Source organism: Melozone crissalis, unplaced genomic scaffold (assembly GCF_028551555.1).
Source record: "Melozone crissalis strain CALT ecotype California unplaced genomic scaffold, PUWL_Pcris_2 ptg000042l_1, whole genome shotgun sequence".
Classification (NCBI taxonomy): domain Eukaryota; kingdom Metazoa; phylum Chordata; class Aves; order Passeriformes; family Passerellidae; genus Melozone; species Melozone crissalis.
In genome coordinates, this window is record NW_026535820.1 from 21,747,766 (window position 1) to 21,773,400 (window position 25,635).

A 25,635-nucleotide genomic window follows, 5' to 3' on the forward strand; every position below is an offset into this window, starting at 1 on the left:
GCAAATTTCTAAATATATACTGGGGGAATTATTTACTATCACCAGAGAAGCTCTTAGAGATATTTCCTGTGTTCAAACTTGCTGCAATAATATCTTTTCAAATACTTCAATAACTTCTTTCTCAATTTCAAACCAGACGTGCCTTTTGATGAGGCAGCAGCATGAAGCAGCGGCGCTGAACGCGGTGCAGAGACTGGAGTGGCAGCTTAAACTGCAAGAGCTTGATCCTGCTACCTACAAATCTATCAGCATTTATGAAATTCAGGAGTTCTATGTTCCTCTTGTTGATGTTAATGATGACTTTGAACTGACACCCATATGACAGCCGGCACCGTCTGGCTCGTCCCTCACCATGGACAGCTGGAGACTGAGGTGCAGTGATGCACAGAGGTATTTTTTATTTTGAGACAGAGCACTTAATTCTGTGGAATGCTACCTTTCTCCATAATTCGGGTGTTCCTACAGAGAAGTGTGGCACAGACACTTGTTCAAACACAGAAGATGGATGCTGATTTTAAATTCAGATTCCCAGTAACTGCTGTTATCTGTGTTTTAAAATTGCCTGTAGCTTTGGGGCTTATTGCTGAAAAAGATGACAAAACCTGGTGAGTTTACAGCGCTGGAAGCTGTTAATAACTAAAACATCCACCAAAAAGCAAACGATACTTAAAATCTGCTATAAAGCTTTGTATTATGAAACTTCAGTAACAGTTGAACTCCCACAGAAAAATGATGAGAAAGCCTGTGGAAGAAAGTGTAAGACTTGGAGGAAAAGAATCAATCTTATTATGTTTTGTAAATTACTGTACAAATTCTTTTTGGAAAAAGATGTAATATTGTCTTCATTTTTAAATAATTTATTTTATACATATTGTGCAAATGTAAATAGTCTTGTAATTAATGTTCAAACCTGTATAAAATAGATATTTTAACTGTAAAACTGTTTTTGTCTAATGTTTTATTGGACCAAAGTTGTCGTTTTTATTAAGTGTAGTGTGTTCCTGGTTGGCAGTTCCCTTTTGTATGGCATGCGTTTGATTTAGCTGCTTGTTTCATCACCATAACTGTAAGAGGATTGAACTGTATTGCATGCTCCACAGGACTCTGAACTCCTTCCCTTCAATAATTGATACCTAAACTGTTGTAATATTTACAAAATCATACTTCATATTAGTCTGCTGTTGTAATGCCATACCTATGACTTCCTATACTGAAAATATTTTTGTGTAAAACAAAAAAACCCTTTTGCTCTTATATGGTGGTCTCGTAATAGAGCCTATTTTTTCCAACAAAATGCCTTTGAATTAAAATTCTTAAATTGTATATTGTCTATTTTAATATTAATCTATGGAAGGGATATGTAAATAGTTGTAAATATAATACTTAATAAATTTTATTGGTCATGTTATTAGTTGGAATTTCTTAGTATTGGAACACTTGATACATCAAACCTTAGCATTCCTGGAATATATAAGGAGACTCAGTGGAAAAGTTAAAAAAAATTCTCCATGTTGTGAAATTTAATGCTTTTTATTCTTAGTATTGTTAATGACCAGGCAGTTAATTATTTATTAGTAGGAGGTTACAGATATTCATGAAAAAGATTTGTTACCCTCCAGGCCGTAAATTATTCAAGAATGCTTGAGATCTGATGTCTGTGAAATTATTTCTGAAGGAAGTGAAGCTTGGGCAGGACAGCTGGTTATCAGAATAAGAGATTTTAAATCCTTATTCCTTGTGCTTGTGTGAATGTGGACACACAGGAGACTTTGTGGACAGCAGATTCCTTCCCTCTGCACATCACTGCTGGTGCCAGTTTAGAATAAATAGTAACTCAAGCAAAGTAAAGCCAATTAGTATGTAGTTCCTGCCCTGTAAGTTGGTTTTTGTTTTTTCACTTCTAATTTGTTAAGTACCGGTGGAAAGAGAAGTTGTTCCTGCTTTTATTACAGGAATATCTTTCTGACCTCATTCAAAATTGAAACTATTGAGGAAAGAGCAAATTTCTTCTCCAAGTTAAATACTCTTCTGAACATAGCTGTAAAATCTTAAAATGCTGCAGAAATCTGTTTTATCTGCTTGAAAAGATGAGGAAAAATGGATAAAGCTGCAAGGTGTTAACTAGTAAGTGGGTACAAGTTACTTCTATCAGATAGTTGCTAGAGTAGTAAAAAGCAACAGACGTGACTGGAAGTGGCAGAAATACGAGATAGTAATTAAGAGGTTAGCAAAAAGAACAGAAAATAAACTGGGTTGTACAAGTCTTGGCTGTGTTAAAAAAGAAGTGTGTGACAAAAATACTTGGTCTGCAGGAGACAAGAAAAATATTTTGGCAGTATCTTGTAAGGAGATCTGAAGACAGATGTTTCTTAGCATTAGTCTGGGTCTTCTTTATAAGAAGAAACTATTTCCCAGTCTCTGCAACAGAGGTTTTACAATTGCAACTTCTTAGTAAGTTTTATTGCTCCAAATGTTTCAATCCCATAGATAATGATCTCTTGGCTTCTCTGATTTGAATCCAAGATTTGTTCCCTTTTTTTCTTTTTCCTTTTCTTTTCTTTCTCCGAGTTTACTCTGTGGGATGATACCTCCTGTGTTGTTTAAGGACACCGGCCTGTGGATTTACCTCAGCACAGTGCCGGGAGCTGGGAAGAAGGGATGAGAGGAAACACGGCAGTAACGCGTTGGCGCGATGGCTGTTTCCCTCTCCAGGGTCCAGCTGCCTCCTGGGAAGCCCCGGAGCTACTCTGAGTTTCTGGGTACCCAGCCAGGATCCTCTTGTGTTTTTCTTCTAAGGGACCAAACTTGTTACCTTGGTTCCTTGGGGCTTGGCACGTGGGAGGATAAAGCCGCCGTCCGGCCGCGTTTTAGAGGTCCTGGGAGCGGCTGTCCGGAAGCCCAGGGTCCCTTCCCAATGCAGGCGGTCCCTGCCCTCCCTCGGGCACCTGCACCTCCTCAGCCATCGGGGGAGTTCATCGCGTTCCCCGCTGGCGCTTCCAGGGGCGCTGCCCCCGGTTCCCTTTCTCCCGCCTCCCTCCGGCCCGGGAGCGCTGCCCCGGGCGCCCTCTGCTCCCCGCGCCCGCTGCTCCTGACCCGGCTTCCCGGGCTGCTTGCCTGCCCACAGAACCCCGACTTTCGCACTCGGGTTGCGGGGGGTATAGTCCCTCCTCCTGCCCCCCCCCTGAAGAAGCCCCTCCGGAGGCAGTGGCCTGGCCGTCCCGTCCCGTCCCGTCCCGTCCCGTCCCGTCCCGCTAGGCACGGCCCGGCGGCAGCTCCCGTCTACCGGCCCCTGCCTCCTCCTCCTCCCGCGCCGCTCCGCGCAGCCGCCGCCCGCCGGGGCGGAGGGTCCCGGGGGGAGGGTCCCGGCGCCTGACGGTGCCCCGAGGCGGGGCGATGATGCGAGGCCGCCGCCTCCGCGCTGCCTGCGGCCGAGGGGGGAGCAGTGGGACGAGGCGCGGGGTTGCTGCCGCCGCCGCCGCCTCCGGAGCAGCGAGAGCCGCCTGCGGAGCGCGGGGTGCCCGGCCCGGGCCGCCCGGTGAGCGCTGCCGGGAGAGTGCGCGGGGGGCGGCCGGGATGGAGCCGGTGGCTGGGGAGGAGTGGGTGGAGAAGGCGGCGGAGCCGTGGCTGCTTCTTTGTGGCAGGAAAGTTTCGGTGCGGCTCGGCGCGGCCGCCCCGCTGCCTGCGTGCCTGCCCGAGGAGGAGGAGAAGGAGGAGACCCGCTCCCCGTGCGGGGCCCCGCCTGCCCCGGGCCACTCCGGCGGGGGGGGGGGGGTTCCCTCCCACATCTCCCTCCTTGTCACCGGCCTCCCGGCCCCTGGCAGTGCCATCTTTGGGGCCCGGGCCTCTCGGGAGCTGCGGCGAGGACGGGGAGCCGGGCGCGGGTCGGTCGGCCGGAGGGGTTTTGGGGAGTTTTCCGCCCCGGTGCGATCCCGGCGGAGCGGGGGAGCGATGCTGAGCCGGTGCCGCCGCGGTGGGCTGCGGGACAGAGGGGCGGCGGGCGGGGGTCCTGCTCCGGGGGGTGCCGCGCCGGATAAAAGTCTGGGAAAGCAGCGGTCGGTGAATCGGAGCTGGAGCGGGGGGAGGGAGGCCGGGGAAGGGACACCCGGACCCCGGTGCGCACCCAGGGGTGTCCGTGGGGACGGCATCGCCCGGCCCGCTGCTGGGACCCTTTATGTAACGCAGCCCTGCGCTGAGCCGTGCGGGAGCACGCCTGGATCGCTCCCCGGCAGGCAGCGTGCTCGGCTCCGCTCCCGCGGCCGGGATGCGGCACCCGCCGGCTCCGGCTCCGGGCCGACGGCTGTGGCTGCTGGAGGGAAGCGTCCTTGGCTCCGGATGGCAGGGAGGGAAAGCGGTGGGGGAAAAGATCCCGTGTTCTCCGTGCGTCTTGCAGGGGGGTCTCCCCAGCAAAACTTGGTACAGATGGCGGCGTGCCCAGCACAGCGAGATTCGGAGGCATTTAACAACCATTGTAACAGGGACTAATCGGACGCAGACTTTGAATGTCCAGATCGTGCCTTCATTTTCCACTTTTTTGTTCATTGAGGGTGTCGGGTTTTGTAGTTCATAAAACAGAAAAACATTTCTAGATACCAATAGAAAGCAATCCAGTGCTCCATTAGCATTCTTTCTCTCTTAGGAGAACAATACAGGCTCATTGTAAGCTTGCCCAAACATGGGCTGCCTTTTATTATATATTGGTACAGTGCCTGGTGCAATAGGTCCTCTTTTAGCCGGGCTCACATGCAAAGCACAAGTGAAAACTGAGTGGCACGCTGCTAATCGTGATATATTTGTGGCAAATACCACCTGCCGACAGGCTGGGTTTTCACAAAGGGAGAAAGGTGGAATGCTTTGAACAAACCCGGTTCCTGTCTGTTTGATGTAGCAGATGCTTGTCGTCTCTGGTTGACCTCAGACACTTGCTTGGCTTTTGAAAGTTACGTGTTTCAAAGTGTCTGGTTTTGTTTTTTTTTTTAATGGTGGTGTCTGTATATTTTTAAAAAATAAGTTAACAATTTTGTGATTGGGTTGATAGCCTGTGTGACATCTGAGTCCATGTGAAAATAGCTGCCTGTCTGCATTAAAGGTGACGGGGCAACTTACCTTGGTGTAAAAGATGGCTGTGTGGCCTTGGCCCTACAGACCTGTGGGTACCTTAGCCTGAGGAGATACTCCACAAAACCCATCTTCCTGCTTTGGGCATTTGCAAAATTAAGTCTCCTTTGGTGGGTTTTCTCATCTGAGGCGATTTATATCACAGGATGTCATATTTGATACTGCAAGCTTGAGATTGCTCGCCTCAAGTTTATTGCAGTTTTAATCCAAAGGTGCAATAGCAGAAAGCTTTGTACAAACAAGTTAGCTGGAGGAGGAGGGATTTGGTTTGCTGCAAAGTACCCCAGTTTGCATTTTTTAAAAATATTCATATTTATTGAAGGGGGAATGGAATGGAATTTGACTTGTGTTCCAACAGCCTTTTCAGTCGCTAGTTCTTGTTTCAGTGCTGGTTGAAGTACTTGTGAAAACTGCTCGCCTGCAGGAAACATGAGGTCACAGTACATCACGGCGCCCACAGTCACCGTCCTTCTGTTCCTGCTGTGGATCCCATCCTCAGCAGGCTGCAACAAGGCTCTGTGTGCCAGCGACGTCAGCAAGTGCCTGATACAGGTACGGGTCCTGCGTCCTCCATCTGCTTTCCAGGGTGCAGGAAGCAGCCCCGAAACTGCCTCCTGAAAAGATACAAATAACTGGCATTTTATGTTAAGTAGTGTCTCTGTAAAGAGGTTGGTTTGATCTCCTACCCATATAAGTGCAGATTTACAACCATTTTATAGACAGAGAATACCAAGGGCATATTTATATGGGCATGCTTTTTGCGTTTTTTGTAATTGAATTTTTTTCAAGCCATGGATTATGTCTGTCTGAGATGTTGCCCTTAGCTTTCAATTTGTCCAGTTCCTTAAGTCTCAAGCAGAGGGTCAGGAGTTGACAACTGATGGTCTCCATAGCATCAGGTTTGTATGGTGAATTAAAAGATGCCTAAAAACCAAACGAAATACTTATGAGCTGAACTCCTAGGAAATGTACATTAAATTCATGCTGCTGCTTTAGACTCACTGCATGTCTGTACAGTGAAAGAAACAGAGTGAGACCAGGTTGCTCTTCTTAGAGCAGGAGTTAGGAGATGTTGTGTGCAGCAGAACAAAAGGACCTTTTCTAGCAAAAAGACAAGCAGTTCTGGTAGCTACCAAGTATTTTTTTAGTCATGGTAAACAGAGCACGCTTCTTGACTCCAGACTGAGAAAGGAAGCTTCATGTGGTCAGCTGCAGCTTTTTTAAAAGCAACTGTTTCCTACTGCCTCTTTGTAGATTTGAAAGGCAATAACAGAGCACCAACGTCATATGGCAGTAAGATGTGATGTGCTTACTGTAAATGCATGGTCACAGCCTGAAAAGAGATGCAGAAGTGGCCTCAAGCATTTGCATGTTTACTTCATTTTGCTGACTTCTGTCTAAAATTTGTCTGGGTTACAAATAAAACACTTGCCAGATTCCCAAATCCATCCAGATTCACAAGACTGACTGTAGGCTGAACCATCTTCTTTCTGGGTTCTGCACTGCCTTTGCTTTAAAAGCAAAAAAAAAAACAAATTGCTGCTTCTTCCAGCCCCACCACAATCTGTGGAGTTGTTAAGTAGGGGAGCAAGAATGAGGCTTCTGATTTTTACCTTTTCAAACAGAACTCCAGTGGTTTTGCTGGCATGTTGGACACTGTGCACTGTGACAAACTGATGCACATATGAGCCCCTTCTCTTGCATTTTTTGAAATCAGCTCCAGGAATGAAACCTGTAAGAAGTAACATGCTAATTGTGGCATTGGATGTAAGTGGCACTTAAATAGTAAATCCAGTGGTACAGATTTGTTGATTCAGGGGAAAGTTATTGGTCCAGGTGCTGGATTTCAGTCCTGGAAGCTGTTGATCTGCTGCTTGTTTCTCTGTAAGCAAAGGGGACAACAGGGAAGATGTATCTCCTTTTCTGGGGCCACTGATGGAGCCCACCATCTGTGAAAGAACAGGTATCTCCTCCTTGAGAAATCATCTCTTATCGAGTCAAGCTTGAGACAGCAAGCATTTAAACTTTATTTTTATGAGCTAGTCTGAATAGAGCACAGCCCAGGAGGGGTGGAGTTAATGCTACTGGAGTCCTTACTTAGCTGGCAATAAATGGCTGAGGTTCAGCAGTGCATGGAAATGGCTCATACAACTCTGCTTTCCTTGGATTATGTTGGCATCTCTGGAGCAACACAGCCCTGTGCATACAGAGAAACCACTGAACTGCTTTACTTGTGGTAAGTGTGTTCTCTCTTACTTTGTGCAGGTAATGTGGAGTTCCTTTTTAAAGCATTTCCCTAAAATTAAAATCATATGCAATTCTCTGAGACCCTAAAGTGGCCTAGGCCATGTAAATGTTGTGCAGTTGCAAGGGAATTACACTGTTTGCTTTCACCATCTGGCTGCCGTCTTTCTGCACACAGGCCTGACTTACCAGTCAGTATTCATTCTTTATAAAAGAACAGATCAGGTCAGACTAGTCTGATTGTGGACAGGAAGATATCCTAAAGCTTTGATTTAAAGCAATTGTCATCTTTCTTCTTGGCTTTTTCATTTGTTTTAAAACTTCAGTGCTGGTGTGGCAGAAATGCTGCACTGGCATATGAAATGCACGTTCTTTCCTGGATAGATATGCAAGTAGATATCCATGTACTTTTTTCCCTCTCTAAACTCTTCTGGAGGAATCTGAACTTAAAAATAAAATACAATGCTGAGGGAGGTTGCTTGAATATCGCATGACATTTTTCCCTCACCGACTTTTATCGATGTTCAAGTTTAGAAAAATCCCTGTCTTGAAACCCAGATAATGTCACTCAGAGACAACTGGGCGAGCAAACAGATTGTGAGTGTTTGTCATCTGCATCTGTGTGCAGAAAGGGAGGCTGCCTGTCCTGGAGACAGAGGGACAAGGGACCTGCTCTCTCAACAAGCACACAGTTAACATAAATATTTTTGCCAGCATGGCTAAAAGTCAGTACAGTCATTACTGCCACTCCTTAGGAGCTCCTCTGCTTAAGGGTGGTCCCTACATAAATATTTATTTTGTTAGGTCCAGAACAGTGCATGAGATCAACAACTCCCATGGATTCAGCTTTCCCTTTGCATCCTGGGCTCTAGCTTTATTGGTGCTCTTCTTTTTCCATAAGCAAAGGCCTGGAAGAAAATGGCTTGAGGCATCTCTCTGGAAAAGCTCAGCCTTTGCTACGAAACTTTGTGGCTTTGTGTGGCTGTTGAGAGAGCAGTGGTAAAGACTTGGGAGTGTAGAGAGTGAGTCCACAAAATTAGTTTGGCCCTTCAAGGCTCTGGCTGTAGCTCCTTCCCACATCCCTGGAATTGGGATTGGAGTCCATGAGCCACCGTTGCCCTGCATTCCAGGTGGAGCCCTGGGTGCACAAGGGAGCGTGTGCTGCAGTGTTTATGGAGCACATCTGCTGCTGGCTTGGCCCGTGGGTTGTTTTGATGTTTCCATGTATGGAGGAGATGAAAAGGCCCTCACTGAGTGGGGGGAGGGAATATTGTGTCCTTGCAACATGGAGGAAATCCTTGAAGGCAGAAACCTCGAGATGAAACGTTCCCACAATTGTTCATAGCAAAAGGTCCCAGGTTGGCTCTTGAGGTGCAGAGCTCCTGGCAGGAGTCAGGCTTGGGTGGAATGTCAGTGTTGGGCTGGAAGCTGAGCTTTGCTGCCTCATCTGCAACAGTGATTTAAACTGTTGCTGTGCATAGGAAACAAATAATGTTATAATTCAGGCATGGTTTTACGATGCTTCCAAAGAGAGGTTGTTTTGTGAGGAAAACAGGATTTTCTCTCCTGAACTCTACAGATCTGCAGCCACCTCAGCTGGTGTGGTATTGTTCCAATTTTTTTTTTCCTGTTTTGTGGAGAAAACAAGATTTTCTCTCCTGAACTCTACAAACCTGCCACCACCTCAGCTGGTGTGGTATCATTCCAATTAAAATCTCTTTCCATCTGTCTTTTTTGCCTCCTGTTAATCCTGTGTACAAACTTGTCAGCCTGAAAGGATTTCCAAGACATTTTAGCCCTGTGGTATGAAATAAATGCCACTCCTTAACTTCAGGGCTTCAGCAGCTAAAAATTACTTCCAGTGTGTGTTGTAGCTGCAGTACGTAACCCGGCTGGGTTAACAAAACAGTTCGGGTTGGTTCACTTCCAGGAGATTTTCTGTTATTAAACTGTTCTAGGGAAAAAAGCTCTCTTTCAGTCCCCCTTCCAGTGTGCAGAGAGGTTTCCAATGCCTTCAGGTCCTGCTTCTCCCTGCACCAAGAAAATATTCTCTGGAATTGCAAGAAAGCTTTGGAAAAAAATTAGATGTTTAACATCTTCTAAAAATTATTGTTTGCTCTCTGGACCAGGAATATCTTTATTGTAAAAACATGCCTACTTCCTACTTAATACTGTATTTTTAAACCCTGAGGCTTCTTTCTTGCCCAGCAAAATACATTCTCTGATGCACCTTCAGTAGTTCAGCTTGGGAAGTTGCCAAGTTGGCTGATGAGTAATATTTTCTTCCACTGACGTCTCACCACCCCCAGCTATCAACAAGGAACGTTCCTTATTCTGCCTTGCTGTCACCCACGTCTCATGTAAGCATTCTTTTAAAAAGATGTATCCTCTACCGGTATCCAGTTGGATGAGTCAGGCAGGAGGACTCAAAACTGGTTCAGGAAACCATGGATGTGCAAACAGATACATGGAAAAACACAGTTATTGCCCCAAAGTGGCAGAAGACTAATTAATTAGGTTGTTCTTTCTTCCTTCCTCTCCCTCCAACTTTAAAATAAAGACATAATAATAAAAAAACCAAATAAACATACAAAAATCCCCAAACAGCAACAAAAAACCCCTTAAATATTGCACAGCTCATGAGCCCTTCCTGTAAAAACAAACTTGTTACAATACTGGTAGGTGCAATGGTGCTGGTCCCAAGTCAGTGCTTACACACATAGATGCTAGGCAGAATTTTTTGTTAACAGGTTGCAAGTGCAGAATTTAAGGTTACATTTAATTCTCTGAGAGTACTCTTGCATAAAACCAAAACTACTTTAGTGAACTTTCTGGCTTCTATTCATGCATTACATTTAATAGTTTAGTGAGAATTGCCTCCTCCCACATGCTGGCCTGTTGGTGTCTTTAAAATGTAAAAGTTGTTTGCCTGGTTTTACTGTTGAAGAAAAATTGGATATTTTTAATGCTAAACTTGTGGTTGTTTTTAAAGTTGTTCTATTCAGGCTTTTTATTCTGAAGGCTGACAAAATCTCTTTATCAAATGGTAAGATAAATATTTTAGAAATGCATCATTAACTCACGTAAGTCATCTTACTAAGTTTGTAGTGTCTCCTGTGGCGGAAAAATGTACATATTTTGTTAATCAGCCTGTTTTCATCTTTTACTTGGAAACAGCACAGTTTGTGTGGAAACAGTGATAGGTGCCATTCATAAATTTTGAGGATGAAAAAGTAATAAATCTTAGTAGTTTTCCACTCTGTAAATAAAAATTCAATACTTGCAAGGGCTGCCTATTGCAGAAATGAGTGTGGAGCAGGGGTTCACTCTCCATCAGTCAGTGAGGTCACAATAAACTCTACAGGCAACAGCATTTCTCAGCATTATGTAGCACAAGCAATAGCTGGTGAATTTTGTTTCTTTGCTGGATACAAGATGACTTGTGATCTGGGATGAAGTGAAAGGAAAAATAAGGAATCTGTGGATTTATACTGCATTAGTAGATTGTAGCTTGTCTGTAGCACATTCTAGGGCTTGTTCAGGCCTGGGAGCCTTGCAGCTCCATTTGCTGTGCTCTGGGGGCCTGTCCCTGTACAGACTTTGCTCTGGCCTCCCTCTCTGAAGGGCTCTCCTTGGTCCTCTGTGTGCCCACGTGAGTTGGTGTGAGCGAGGGGTGGCCGCAGTGCAGCCCAGCAGGCTGTGGGTATTTGCAGTGGCCAGTTTTGCAGAGTAAAGAGAGAGCAGGAGTCATACACGATCAGGTGCTAGGTGTTCCTGACATCTGCTATAAAATGCCTCTTTCTCCCCTACCTTGTGCTTCTTAACCATAGCAAGCAAGGAAATATTTTAAAAATGGAATTTTGCTCAATTTGAGCTCTTCCCAATGTGCTTCAGAAAGAAACCTCACTTGGAAAATGACATGGCTGCCTGCCCCTGACCCAGCTGGGGTGGAACCATGGGTGGAGACTGCAGGATAGGAGAATTTCAAACCAAACCACCTTCCTGCCCTTCTCTCCTGTCCATGAGCACCTCCTGCAGTGTGTCCCTCCTCTGCCTCTGGATAATGGGATCAAAGAGTGGGGATGGCCATAATCTCCCCCCTGGCCTGGTGTGTAACACTTTGCCGATGGCCCTTCCAGTAAAGCCGGGGGTGGAACCATCCCATCCCGTGGTCAGTGTTTCCAGTAATGGGATTTGTTTTCTCCCCAGTTGTGTGTAATATGATAGTTAGACAGACGTCATCAAAGCCAAATCCTTACACAGGACAACCAAAGGGACTTCTTGGCCAGTCTGTGTTTTGTGCTATGATGTAATTCAAGGCTGTGAGTTATTGTCGTGCAGCCGCAGTCCTTTGGCCAAACTGGAGTTACTAGCATGGATTTGAGTTAGAGGGAAGGAGACTGCCTGGTTTTTAGATTTTCTTCATCCCTGTTGGCTTTTTCCATGCTTTGAGTCCACAAGTGTGTGTCTGCAGCAGGACTGCTAAACCAGAGATTTTGGGTTTAGGTAGTATGAAGAGAAATATTTGTCTTTATGTTTCCACGCCTTTTCCATCTTTTTAGGTTTTAATAGTTAAAGAAAAGCACTTGTGTAGGTCATTTCACTTTCTAGAGGCTCTAGAAGCCTTGTAGGTATCCCAAGGTGTCAATTTGGAGGGACAAAGCATAAGGTTGTTTTCATAACAGCAAAAATGAATCATCCAGAGCTGGGGCGGGTGGGAAGGGGGGAAAATCTGGTCACTGATGTTGGAAACAGAGAGCAATGTGTAACAAGTGTTTGGAGATGCAGAAAATCCTGTGGTCAGATGGCTTAAATGGGTAAGTTCCTCTTAGAATCCAGGGATAGGTGTGATGGTAGACATCATGCATGTCTCAAGTGGGCACATGTGGCTTACAGTAGCTTTCTTTTTTGGTTAAATTATAATGTACGGTCACTATTTATATATAAAGAAGAATCTGTCTCCCAGTTTCCTGTTGTGATGGGAAAACATTCAAAGAACTTGTAGATTTAGTCATGCACATGCACAGAAGTGCAGACACCTTTCCCATGAATAGGATTTTTTGTCTTTTAAATGCTTGCTTCAGATTTCTCTTCAGAATGTCACCTTTAAGGGAAAAAAAAAAAAGCGAACTTGCAAAAGATCCTTTTGTAAACTTGGATTGGATTTTGGCTGGAGTTGTTTCACCGTTTACTCGCTGTATTAGTGTACTAAGCTTTTTTAATGCCCTAATTTGAGTTGTGGCTTGAGGAAAAATCACTGTGCTGTGTAGTTATTTCACATCTGGGATTGCTGCAGTGTAATGAGTGTCTGTTGATTCCAGGAGCTGTGTCAGTGCCGCCCTGGGGAAGGGAACTGTTCCTGCTGCAAGGAGTGCATGCTCTGCCTGGGCACACTTTGGGATGAGTGCTGTGACTGTGTTGGTAAGTTTGCACTTTTGGGGGGAATTCTTGCTTTTTTTACATTGCTTTCTCCTGCCACATGCTGAGCTCACAGTCTTAAAATAGGAGTAAAACACTGGGACAGAATCTGTGCTTTAAGCACCTTACAGCTCATTGTGTGGGTATGGAATAAATTACTGTGGAGACCCAAATATCTGAGGGCTGTGTCTGCTCTGTGGAGCTGGGGGTGGCAGTAGCCCAGGTATTGCTTTTTAAATGTCATCATAGCTGATTAATTTTGTCTCTCAAACATAAAGCTCCTGTTTGAATTGCCATCTTGAGGGAACTCCCCAGTGGGATTGGATGCTGTTTCTGTATTTCTGAAGGTTTCTACCTGTGAAAGGTGCATTGACAGGTACAGCACTGGGACACCTTTAGAACTGGGTTGGGACTACTAGTAAATATGCACGGCCCAGTGTTTCCACTGTTCTTTTATTTACAAAAATAGCTCTTTGTGAAGGGTGAGAAAGAAGCAGACAAGGTCTTAAAGAACACGTTGCTGCTGACAGGTGGTGTTCAGAGTGCCCAAATCTTTGCAAGTGAGTGCTGTCCCAGCTTAAGAAGGTTGTATTCTAGTTTTGTTTCATGTTTTATATGTAAAAAAAGCTTCATCTTCCTGTGGTTGTTGTAAATCTCCCTGTGCCACCATCCAAAATCCTGGCTTTCTAGGTCAGTTTTCTCTGAATTCATGGAGGTGATTAGTGTCAAAATGCCCATTTTCAGTGCAGGTTATTTCCTAGTTTAGAACCTGGTGTAGAAAACAAGGCATAGTGCACTGATCTCTAGGGAGAAGAAGGACCTACCACTTGGGGTTGTGAAGTCCACACATGAGCTTCTCTCTATAAATCTGCAGGTGACTCACCGTTCTGCTGCTCTTTCCCATAGTGTTTTTCTGGAGAGGAGTTAACAAGGTTTCAGGTTCAGTTTCCCAGTACTGAGTAAACTAAAACTTCTCCTGATGGTTCTTTGGGTGCCTCAGGCCTTTTTGGATTCTATGGCTCAGTCCTACTCTTCTTCTCTTCAGTGTAGGATCATCCTTGCTGTAGCCTTATTCAAATAAAGAAACAGGAATACATGCCATACCTGACTCCCTAGACACAGTTCTTTGCTGATACCTGAGCTGATATTTTAAGTTTCTTTATAAGCTGATCATGTCTTATGTAAAAGCAGATAGATTGTTGTGTCTTAAAGGTCATGTCTGCCTCGAGGGCAGGAATTGCCTCCTGTCCTCCACCACTAACTGTACTAGTGCTCAGTTGATGCCCCATGTTTTGTGTATGCTCTCTCCCTTCTCTGACAGGGAAAAACATGCTGGAGGAGGGAGAACAGCAACAAGTCCCCCATTCCCTTTGAGTTAAGCTCTTCTAGTCCTTTGTGTAAAGGTTTATCTGCTTCCATCATTTTAATAGTGTAGACATGTTTGATCCTTCCAGGTTGCTCATAAGCTAAACTTTTTTTTATTTTCTTTTTAACCTTTTAACCAATTGTCTTTTTAACCAATATTTACTATATTAAAATATTATTATTCAAATGCTTTTAAAAACAGCAAGGGTGAAGGATCTTTGTGGATGAGCACTTACCCATTAAACTATAAGCAATGATTTTTTGGTACCATCTTAAGGTAATATTTTCATTGCATTGATATGCACACAAACTTGTATAGATTCTGCAGGATTTTCATAAACATTCTTGATGTTATTTTGTTTTCCCTTGTGTGTCATTTTTATCAGTGAAATTTATTAATGATGTCATTAATAAAATGACATCAACTCAAGCATACATCCCTTGACGTATCTGTACAAAACTCTTACCTGGTTTGATATCTTCCTAACTGATTTTCAGGTGGTTATCTTCTCTTGCAATTGTATGGTTAATACAGTGCTTGTTAAAGCATTGTTAATATTAGTGCTTATTAAAGGGTGGTAAGGAAGGGATATAAATTTTTTATTAAAGCAGTGAGTCTAGAAAGGTCTGTGAAGAGCAAACCTAACTGAGAAGAGCAGGAAAATAATCATGTACAGTAGGGTGTTTGTGTAAGTGGAATTATATTTTATTATGACCTGATGTTGTTTGGAAAAGAGGCTTATTTTTTTTCCTACTCTGTACTTGGCTCACCTTTTTATAGGAGCAGACTGTCATGGAGTGTTCCTATTACCAAATGCTGGTAATGCTAACCACTTGCTTAAGATTTGCTGGATCTCATGCTAATCACCATGGACAAACTTCCCTCTGCTTTGTTCACTGTGGTAATCCATCTACTTAGGTTGAGAAGATTATGGGCTTGTATAAGGCTCTAGTTAAACACAATTATTTGTGAAGCCAGAGCCCTAGTGGATCTGTGGGGCAGGAGATGCTTCTCTGGTTGTATGAGGCAGGTAGACTTTGAACATTCATGTCTCATAAGACTTTAATACTTCAGGAATTGGTGTGCTTTGCAGCTGTAGCTGTCTCACCCTGTGTCTGTGAAACTACCCAAAATTATATTCAGATGCACATGGGGAAAATGGATTTGCCCGTCTCTTGACAGGTGACTTTCAACAGTGTTTTATCACTCCTGAGTTTAAAATACCTATGCAGATACAAATTTTCTTTTTAATCTTGCAAGTTTCCACAGATTGGATTTTAATTGAAATGACCTTTGGTTTAATTGCTAGTAATAAATATTAGTGTTTAAATGGTTAACAAAAAGCTGGAACCAGCATTGCATATCACAAAAACATTTTGTAGGAATTGGCAAAGTGAAAAAAAATGACAAGGTTTCAAAAAAGATACTGCAGAAGATGTTGAAAAAGAAGGAAGAGGTAACCTAGAAATGAGTATTTTGCCTGTTGTGGCCCCTCCAGCTAAGTAGCAAAATGAGGTTCATCTTGGCTGTCTCTACACAAGTAAAGTAATTCAGACTCATGCTCTGTCCTGAGAGTGATCTTTGTATCTCTGGCAGATGACTAAAAAGATCTAGTGCACTGCTGGAGCAGATGAGATGGAATACTTGAATTGTGATCAAAAGTTTCACATACCTCAGACTTATCAAGATACTCCCTTTCTTCAGTCCTAACCTTGCATGCCAGGTTTATGCTCCTATCAATTATGCTGTGCTTTGTATAATCTCTTCTCCTAGGGAAAACAAACTTTCCACTGAACCCTCCATTTCCTAAGCTGTAACACTGACAGGGAAGGAAAGTGCTGTTTAGATTTTTCTTTCCACAAGTCACAGGTGTGTTTTGTAGAAGTCTGAACAATCCAAAACCTGCTGTGATAGAAAACTCGTCCTGCTGTATTTGATAGCACTTCTGCTATTGGACTGAGAGTGGGATAGATACGAAAGAGTTCTGTTCTGTTCTGTTCAGTAAGAAAAGAAGCAATTTTAATTCCCCAATTATTCCTACCTATTTCAAGAAGAGCTTGGGGAGTTCTGTGGAATTTACTGTTTGTTTCCACTGCAGGTATGTGCAATCCTCGCAATTACAGTGACACACCTCCGACATCCAAGAGCACTGTTGAGGAGCTGCATGAACCAATTCCTTCCCTTTTCCGGGCACTGACAGAAGGGGATACTCAGCTGAACTGGAATATTGTTTCCTTCCCTGTGGCAGAAGAACTGTCACACCATGAGAACCTCGTCTCCTTTTTAGAAACAGTGAACCAGCCGCAGCATCAGAACGTCTCTGTTCCAAACAACAATGTGCACACACCTTACTCCAGTGACAAAGGTAAGGAGTGTAGTGTCTAATTCCCTGGCATCTCCTCTTGTTTTTTCCAGGAGCCTTCTCAGTGCATGTCCTATTCTTCTCTATGCTCGCTTCTTCTTTTCCCATAAGAATGTGTGAAAGGTTCAGCCTAATTTTGAGCACGACATAACAGAAGGAGTGAGGCAAAGGTGTTGATGAACATGTAAGATGGTGTTAAAACGACTGATGTTCTTAGGAGACACTGAACCACGTGAGTTTATAATTACCCCTGTGGCATGAGGCAGTTTGTTCATGTTGTTTCATGTGCACTGGCACAGTGTGTTCTCTGACCCAGAAACAGTTACCTGTAGCTTAGGAGACAGGACAGACCAGAACCTGAACCTGAATTACATATAGGTGCAGAAGTAGGCAACTGAAACATGGCTTAAGAGGTCTGAGAGAACCATGTGCCATAAGCTCTTGTATCTGGAAGAGTTGTTTATTTATTTCATCTGAGCTGGCATAACCTGAAATCTTCAGAAGGATGTTTTGTATGAAATCCAGGATTAATAGTAAACCTAAGCAAGATTAGAAGCATTGATGAAGGAAGGATATGTGACAGACTGTCTTCAAAATAAGTAACTTGATGGTAGGGGTTCAACTTAGAGATTCATTCCTCCTATTTAATATTAAGTTTTTTATATTCTTTCCTTCAGTTTAGAGGACAGACTTCAGGATACTGTTTGCTGTGGTTGGGTGGGGGAAAGATGAGAACTTTGAGTTAGAGTCAACAGTGATATAAAAAAAACACTGTCCGTTTCTTGGTTTCCATACTAAACCTGAAACACTTTTCCCTGCAAATCATTACATCAGACTTTAAAGAATCTCATAAACAGTTCATAGTGGAATTGCTGCTTAACAGGGGAAAAAGGGCATCTGATTTATTAGTGCAATTAATGCTTTGCATCCTTCCCAACATACACTTTAAATATTTGTAACCCATATGTTGCTGTTGTGATGGCTCTTTTATCTTATCAATAAAAGATACCCTAATTGATGGACATGCTGCTTTTCCACAGCAGTGTGAACCAATGACCTAGTTGTGTTTCTGAGTAGGACTGCTGCTGATTAAATGGAACCATAATGGCAACTTTTCTAATTTCCTTTGGCTAAGGCACATTAGAAAAATAAATTAATTCCAGAACTAGGAAACCAGATGGGCAGAAAGCATCTCATTCATATGTCTTTGATGTTATTAAAATGCTTGCTTGCCGTTATGAGAATAATGTACAAAGTCATGTAAAATGGAAAGCCACAAAAAGCCCTGTGTACAAAGACTACAGTATTTACAGTTATAAATTAAACTCAGGGGAAAAAAATTATGTTTAGTACAGCCTTGAATATATCCCACTGTACTTAGGTACTGCAATCCAGATGGCTGTTCCCTGACAGTGCTTTACTACTGTACCAACAGGATGGGCTAATGATAGTTTTGGATTAAACTTAGAATTTGAATTGCATCTCAAGGGTGTGGAGCAGTTTTGAGTTCAACAACACAGACAAATACATAACACTGACATTTTTTCTTAGTCAAAAGTCCCCTTCATTTCTTTTACTAGGAACATATTAGAGATTAGGCTGAGAGAGCTCTTACTGGAATGAGGACAGTCCAAAAACAACAGTTATATTTGGAAATAGTTACCAAATGCCAGTGGCTTTCAAGCCTCAGCAGACACTTAAAACAGAAATAAATGTCAGAGCCTGTTCTTGTAATCATTTGCTGTGCCTTCTCCATCTTAGTGACCAGTGAAGAACTGGAAAAGATAGAGGATTACTTTCCACATCCTATTCCCATACTTTTAAGTACCTAAATACGTAAGCCTGCCAAAAAGTCTCTTTTCTTGGTCACAGTGTAGATAACTTTGTAGTGCTCTGCTTTCTCTAAAGTCATATTAAATTTTGCTTATAAAAACATTGATGATTTGAGCATTGAGAATAGAGGAGGTGGAAAGAACAATTAGCATCTGGCCTCGATCAGCTGATGTTTATTATGGTGGAAGCAGGACAGCAGGACATCCAAGAGTGTTGGATGCTACCGTGGGGTAACATTGTTTCTAATTCTGTTTTTCTGAGTTCATTGGGGAAGCCATAATCAGAAGGTGGAGGGGCAGGCAGTAGGTCAGGACTGAAGAGCCTTGTGAGCATGGGCACAGTGAGGCAGCTGAGGGAGTTCCTGGAGCATGATGGCTTCTGCCCATGCAGAGTTCAGTCACACAATTGGGTCACTGCCTTTACAAGCTGGTAAGTGTTAGAGCCCCTGAAAGAGACGCAGGGTTTGTGAAGGTGTATGTGTGTGCTCAGTGGCAGTAAACACAAGTTTAGCCTGCAGTGGGAGAAACAGGCCATGTCTTTACCCTTTCCTTCTCCCCAGAAATGCTGCTAGGCTTGAGGGCAGGTCTTAGTAACGGAGATACCCTTAAGGTGACTTGCTAAGCAGTTGTCTTTGAGGCTGTGACAATCAGGGATCTGAAAGAATATTCCTGCTCACAGGAATACAAATGCTTTATGTTTCCTTTACAGTGCTGTGCCTCCTCCATTTTGTGGTTCTTCTGTGGCTCCTTGCTTGTTTCCCTCCAACATGGTGTGCTGGCAGCAGCCGATGGCATGGCCTGTTAAGGGACAGGGGCTAATGAGAGGTAGATTTTGTAGGGGGACAGTGGTCTCTGTGCTGTCTTCTGGAATACATTCCAAAATTTGGAAAGGCTTACAATACAAATTGTACAACTGCTTACAGATACCCCTTGTCACGTAGTGTAACACAGCTCTGATTTCAGCGTTACTGCGCGTTCTCGCAGGGATCGCCGTTAGGCTGGCCCAGGGTGCCAGACTTGCTTGATGCAGTTCTGGGTGAGTGCCAGCAAAAGCAGCACCAGCCACAGGAACCATGAGCTTTGTGCCCGAGTGGCGTGGAGCCACCACCAGGGAGGGTGGCTGTGGATCTGGGAGGAGGTGGGGTGTGGTGGGATATAAAGCATTCCTTTCTCGCCCCAGCTACTCTGAACCCAGCCACCAGACCTTGAACTTCCCCGTTATTTTCCTAATGAGTGTCTTCCCTTTCCTCCTGTGAACTGACTTGTAATGCTTTAGCTGCCAGAGTTATGCATGCGCTGCTGGAGCTGCTGTAGTTCTTTGTATCTGTTGTTTCTGGCACTTGAGCCTCTAGTTCAGAGACGATTGCGATGGTTACTAATCTGGAGCTACATTTGTACTTTATTCTCTTTGCTGTACTTTTAGCTGATACCCTCAGAGCTCTGAACTGTGAGTTCAGAGATTTAAATAAGCTTAGTTGTTTCAGATGATGACAGGATGTTGGCGAGAGGGAGAGGGGAACTAGATAATTTTTTTGGCAATTGATAAAACAAAATCTGTGCTGTAGTTAAGAGTTTCTGACTTGCACTGCTTGGTGACACAGGGAATGGTGTCTGGTCTGCAATTCTGTTCTCTTCCAGTGCAACAGGGGAGGAGAGCAAGAATTCCAGTGAAGAGACATCTACTTCTCTAGGTAGTCTAGGAAATTTTTTTTTTTAATGTTTCTTTTTATAAATTGATTGACATAAAATTGACTTGTCCAAAAGTGGTAGATTATGTAAATGGATTGTGCATAAGCAGTTGCAGGTTAATCTTGTTCTTGTTTTCCCCTCTTCTCACTACTGCACTAGACTGGTGTTTTTCCTAGTGGAAGGGGTATCCCTGCCAACAGAAGAGGGGTTGGAACTACATGATCTTTAAGGTCCCTTCCAACCCAGGCTGTTCTATGATAAAATGGTATGACTGCTGGATGGACAGTTATCTTTTTAAAGAACTTTTAGAACTACCAATAAAGTGGCCAGCAGACAGCTGAAGTTACACAGCACATATAACTTCAAAGATCCCATAGAGCAAGCTGTCATTAACTGGGAAGGTTCTCTGAGTTACTAAATTTTTCTATATTGCACCAATACAGATAGTTTTATAGCAAAGCCTGGTAGTTTCTTCTGTTCACTTTTAATTGATACTTGATGATTGCTTCTCCTACACAACCTTCACTGAATATGAAGTATGAGGGGGGAAAAGGTGAGAAATTATTGTTCTGGGAAAAAAGTTTACTGCTGCATCCTTCTCCCTCCCAGCATCTGCAGTCTGTCATCCTTGGGATGTGAAAATTGGCAAAATGCAAATGAGAAAGCTGTTACTGCACTAAGTAATATTGTTTTTATCTACACTGAGGGAGCCAAGTGATGACTCGGTAATTAGCTTTGTGAAGGAGTTTAAGTACTCTCCAGCTCCCAGCTGAGCCTGTAGGTATGTATTTTTTTCCCCTGTGTAACTCTCTTTTTGCAGAGCTCATAGAGCAGGATTTAGTGCTTGAGGGGAGGAACTCCTGCTTTCAGCAATTCAGCCTCCACATGAGCACAGAGGCATTGCTGAGGAGGGGATCGCGAGTGCCCTGTGACAAAGTGTACCCTGGACAGTCTGACTTGTTCAGACCTGCCACATCATTCAGTAAGCAAGATGTCAGAAACAATTTGGTAACATATACATGGAGCACATCCTCCAGCTGCTTACAAGAGCTGCTTGGGACCAGATGGATCTACTGCTGGCTCTGGCCCGCCACATGCAGTCTGCTCTCTCCCCTTTGCAGCATTTTTGTGTTTGTCCTCAAGAACCTAACCCCCTTGACTTGTGTGCAGGTGGAAATAAACTTTCTTTTCTACTCTCCAGTCAGTCAAGATTAATGTCCTTGGCTGTCACTGCCACCATAATAAGGCTGAATTTTGGCTTTGGTCCTGGGAGAGTGATTCAGGAGACCAGTCTGCAGTCTCACTGGAGCTGACTGATGCCACCTAGTTTTGCCAGAGTTATAGGCCAGGTGCTGCTCCTCTGGCCTCCTTTACCCAGAGAGATGTCTCCCTGTTCAGTGTCATTGATCTTTACATCCTAGAAATCACAGGCTCTCCTCCCCCAGGAAGTTTATTTCATTTCTGCAGGCATTAGCTGATAGGCTTCAGCAGGACTTGTGAAGCAGTGCTGACAGTTTTGAGGCTGTCAGAGATGAGGTTAACAAGAAGGTGAGCACAGATGTCTCCTTACACAGAAGGGACTGGACATTCTCTGGTGTGAAGACAGTCTGTAAGTGCTGGGGGCAGTTAGCACACCTCAGAGTGTGCACAGCTTTCCTGACAACTTCCCTGGCCTACCCTAGGCTTCCCTTTCTGTGTTGCAAGTTGGAGTGCTATGATCAACAGATAGTGAGCACTTCTGGCAACCCCTTGGATGGTTGCTTCCTTTGAGGAGCTGTTTCACTCCAATCTGGAGATAGCCATGAATCATTTTGCCTTCTCAGGCTTATCTGGAGACTAAGTCAGTCAGCTGGAGATGGCATCCCAAAAGGTGATTTTGCAGGAAGAAATCTTTCTAGATTAGCCAGGATTGCCTGTTTCAAGGGAGAGGCTCTGTGCCTCCAGCTGACACCTTCTAAGACTATGGAATTTAAGGTCAAACTTAATGCAGTAACACTTCAGTAGAAAACTACTAAAAAGGAATCAAAGGACTGAATAGAGATTAAGCAAAAGGATATAAAGAGTATGAGTAATGTGCAGCAGAGGCTTCTGTAAGGCTCTTGTGCTTGAGCCCCAGCACTGGCTTGGATGACTGATGGGAATGAGAATACTGTCTGCAGACTTGCTCCTATTTTCTCATCCCTACCCTTCCACTAAAAACTTCCTGTGAGGAGCAAAGGGAACAGATACCTGGGGCTATCTGGTACTTCTAGGTATGGATGGTGTGTGCTTCTTCTTGGGACTATGGCAATCTGAACTTTTTGTCGCTGGTGATGAAATGCTGCCAAGTCTTTGTTGTGCATTCCCCACAGAAGTTGGAGCTCTGTCTGGCCTCTGCCTTCTTGCCTTTGAGGCTCTGGTGGCTGCATCTCCCTACTGCTTTTAGCTTTGGCTGAGCACTTCAGGTGTACACCTATCACTCTGCACATGGTACCATACTTCTGTTCAGCTTTTTCTTCTTCCTCTCTATGAATCAAACATCCTTATTGGTATGTTGGTTGTTTTCAGGTAGAGACTTTGTTCTCTGAGAACTCTATTCCTCTGGTTGCTTTGCCTCAGGATATATTATAAGGGCTTAAAGAAATAGAAGTGCCAAGAATGGGACAGGATTTACATAGCCACAGTGGACTTTGTTGATGTTTCCAGCAGTATTTCAGGTACTGCAAGACTTTTTTGACAACTGCAGCACAGCTTTTCTGGGAGCAGAAACTGCTTCAGCTCTGGGTCTGCCTCTCCTACCCAAGATCCCTATTGCCTGTTGCATTGTGTCTGGTGTCTGCAAGGCATGTACATCAGTTTGGAGCCTGACCCAGGCAGTGAATACTCTGTTGCCTCCAGTGGGCTGGCAGCACATCCTCTGACCTTCTTGCAGCTGTTTTGGTAGCAGCATAATAATTTGACAGTGATCAAAATCAGCCATTAAAAAAAACCAAACCAAATCCACTGTTTTGATTTACTATTTAAGTTCGTATTACTTTTTTCTAATCCACATTAGAATGTAAATCAGTGGGTTTCTCCCAGGTGCACCATGAGTAGTAATAGGCTAGAAAGCCCTTTGACATCTCCTGCTTACCAGTTGGTCTGATCTGCGTGAGGGAGACATTCCTGTTTGCAGTTGTGCTTTCCCCAAAGTCTGCCAGTTATGCTCTGGGTAAATGTTATGTAATCGTGGTCCTTTGGAGAATGAACAAAGTTTTATGGTCAGTACAGAAGAGGTGGTAGAATCTGCCCGCTTGGAGAATTGGAAGTGGACTATGGTATTTTCTGAGGACCTCCATTGTTGGAAGGAAATTATGAATCTGACTCCATCTTCATAGAAGGCTAATTTATTATTTTTTGATGCTATACTATATTAAAGAATACTAAACTAAACTATACTAAAGAATAGAGAAAGGATACAGACAGGAGGCTAGAAAGATACTAATGAAAACTGGTGACTCCTTCCAGAGTCCCGACACAGCCTGACTGTGATTGACCATTAAGGCAAAACAATTCACATGAAAACAATGAAGCAATCACCTGTTGGATAAACAATCTCCAAACCACAATCCAAAGCAGTAAAACACAGGAGAAGCAGATGAGATCATATTGTTTTCCTTTTTCTCTGAGGCTTCTTAGCTTCCCAAGGAGAAGAATCCTGGACAAGGGGATTTTTCAGAAAATATGACGGTGACAGGGGACTGAGGGGGAAATGGTTTTATTTATAGTTGTGGTGACTGCCTTAGCTCCATTTTGATGTTGCAGCACCAAACTTCATGGCATTTCAAGTAATTGCATGGGTGTTAGAAGCATGAAGTCAACACTTAGGCAGAAGGGGTTTCTTAAGATTAATAGTAAAGCTGGTGGTGTTGCTTAAAAAAAGAAAGAAAAAAGTGTGCAGTTTCATGCTGATGAAAAAAGGATTATTTAGGTCTGTGATTTAATCTGGCTAAAGATCACGGTGGAGTTTGAGGCGGGGGGGGGGGGAAGAAACGTTTACAACCACATAATGGTTTTTGATGGTTTTTAAAAATAACTTCTCTAAACCTGAAGTTTTTTGTGGTAGCATATTACCTTCAGAGGACACATTCCTGCTTGCAATTTTGGAATAACTCATCCTTACGCTCTCATAACTGGGGGACAAAACTTAAAAACATTCTTGCCTGTGAATATAGAAGTAAATTAATCCAGGAGGAGATCAGACAACAGGTTGAGTTGTAGATGCTGAAAATTTGGAGTTGATAGATTTTACCTTGTCTCTCTGCCTTGACTCTCTGCTTTTACTGTCACTTTTTTCCTTATGCCTCATAGTCCTGTCGGTTTGCAATCATACTTCTACAGCTGCTCATTTAACTAATATCTAACTAACCTTTAAAAACACCTTTTAAACCAAACTTTTTTTCCCTTCTTGGTTTAGAACACATGTGTACTGTGGTGTACTTTGATGACTGCATGTCAATACATCAGTGCAAGATCTCTTGTGAGTCCATGGGAGCATCCAAATACCGATGGTTTCACAACGCCTGCTGTGAGTGCATCGGGCCAGAATGCATCGACTATGGCAGTAAAACTGTCAAATGTATGAACTGCATGTTCTGAAGCAGGAAAACTGTAATATAGCAATACTGAGGCCAAAGTAATCTCTCTCGGTTAAAGAGACTGGGATTGCAAATACCGCATTTTGGTGGAGTGCCTGCTGGTTGCAATTAAATGTACCTGGTTGAAAAGAGGATGTATAAAATCAGAGAACTGTTTTCTTTTTTCTTTTTTTTTTTTTTTAATTCATATAAGCGAGGCTAACTAGTAGATGTTTAAACACTATGTTTTAAACTTGTTTTTCTCTGTTTCTGCTCAAATGGTACAGTCATGCTCATCATTATTGTTCTGATTGTTTTCCTTTGATTTGAAAGTATTGTCTATACTGGTTTTCAGAACATAGTACTCTATCTTGTAGTTTAGAGTAGGGAAACTTTTAGAATACGGTGATGAGATTTCCATTATCTGAATTCAACAAATAAATAAATGGCTGCTAGGTTGGAGGGAGGGTGGATGTTGTTTAGGGACTGGGTTTTTGGGATTTGGTTTCTGGGTTTGTTTTTTAACTTTATTACCTTCCAATTTTTAAGGTTAGCTTTTATTGTGGAAGTGATATTTGGAGAAAAATTAAAATTCATGCTTTCTCTTCAAGTTCAAAGAATGGGCTGTCATGGATAAAATCCTAACTTCTTAGAAGGGCTGCCCAGCAAAACACCATATATGGCATACTTTTCCTCCAAGTTTGATTTGCCCTGCTCTCTTTTCATTGGGGCCATGATGCATAATTTATGTGTTACACAAGTTAATCTTTTCAGTCTTCTCTTAGATCCCAAAATAAAGCTGGTAAGTGCTATTGCATTTCCCACGTGTTGCACTGTTCTCTAGGGCTGTTACACCCTGAACATTTAGTCCAGTAAAGGAAACATGAAAGGCTATGATGGATTTAATGACTAAAGGAATAAAGAATGAAATGAGAGGAACAAGCAAGTGGTACAGGTCTACCAGCTGAGCAGCTGGCAGCAAGCATGTTCACATTTAGTAATTTCCTGTGAATA

At 43.4% G+C, this 25,635-nt stretch overlaps 2 protein-coding genes across 2 annotated transcripts in view; both read left to right on the forward strand.

Annotated features, from left to right (window-relative positions):
* Window positions 1-1,323, forward strand: part of ANKRD12 (ankyrin repeat domain 12) — a 59,608-nt gene extending 58,285 nt beyond the window's left edge. Inside the window, exon 12 of the mRNA XM_054284766.1 lies at window positions 137-1,323. Coding sequence (XP_054140741.1) covers window positions 137-322 — 186 coding nt within the window. The 3' untranslated portion in view covers window positions 323-1,323. The remainder of the gene's footprint in view (window positions 1-136) is intronic.
* A 2,117-nt stretch (window positions 1,324-3,440) lies between these two features.
* TWSG1 (twisted gastrulation BMP signaling modulator 1) lies at window positions 3,441-25,635 on the forward strand. The gene is made up of 5 exons (XM_054285244.1): window positions 3,441-3,535; window positions 5,502-5,667; window positions 12,681-12,780; window positions 16,242-16,508; window positions 24,462-25,635. The coding sequence occupies exons 2-5, from the start codon at window positions 5,545-5,547 to the stop codon at window positions 24,641-24,643; spliced, it is 672 nt and encodes a 223-aa protein (XP_054141219.1). The 5' UTR covers window positions 3,441-3,535; window positions 5,502-5,544; the 3' UTR covers window positions 24,644-25,635.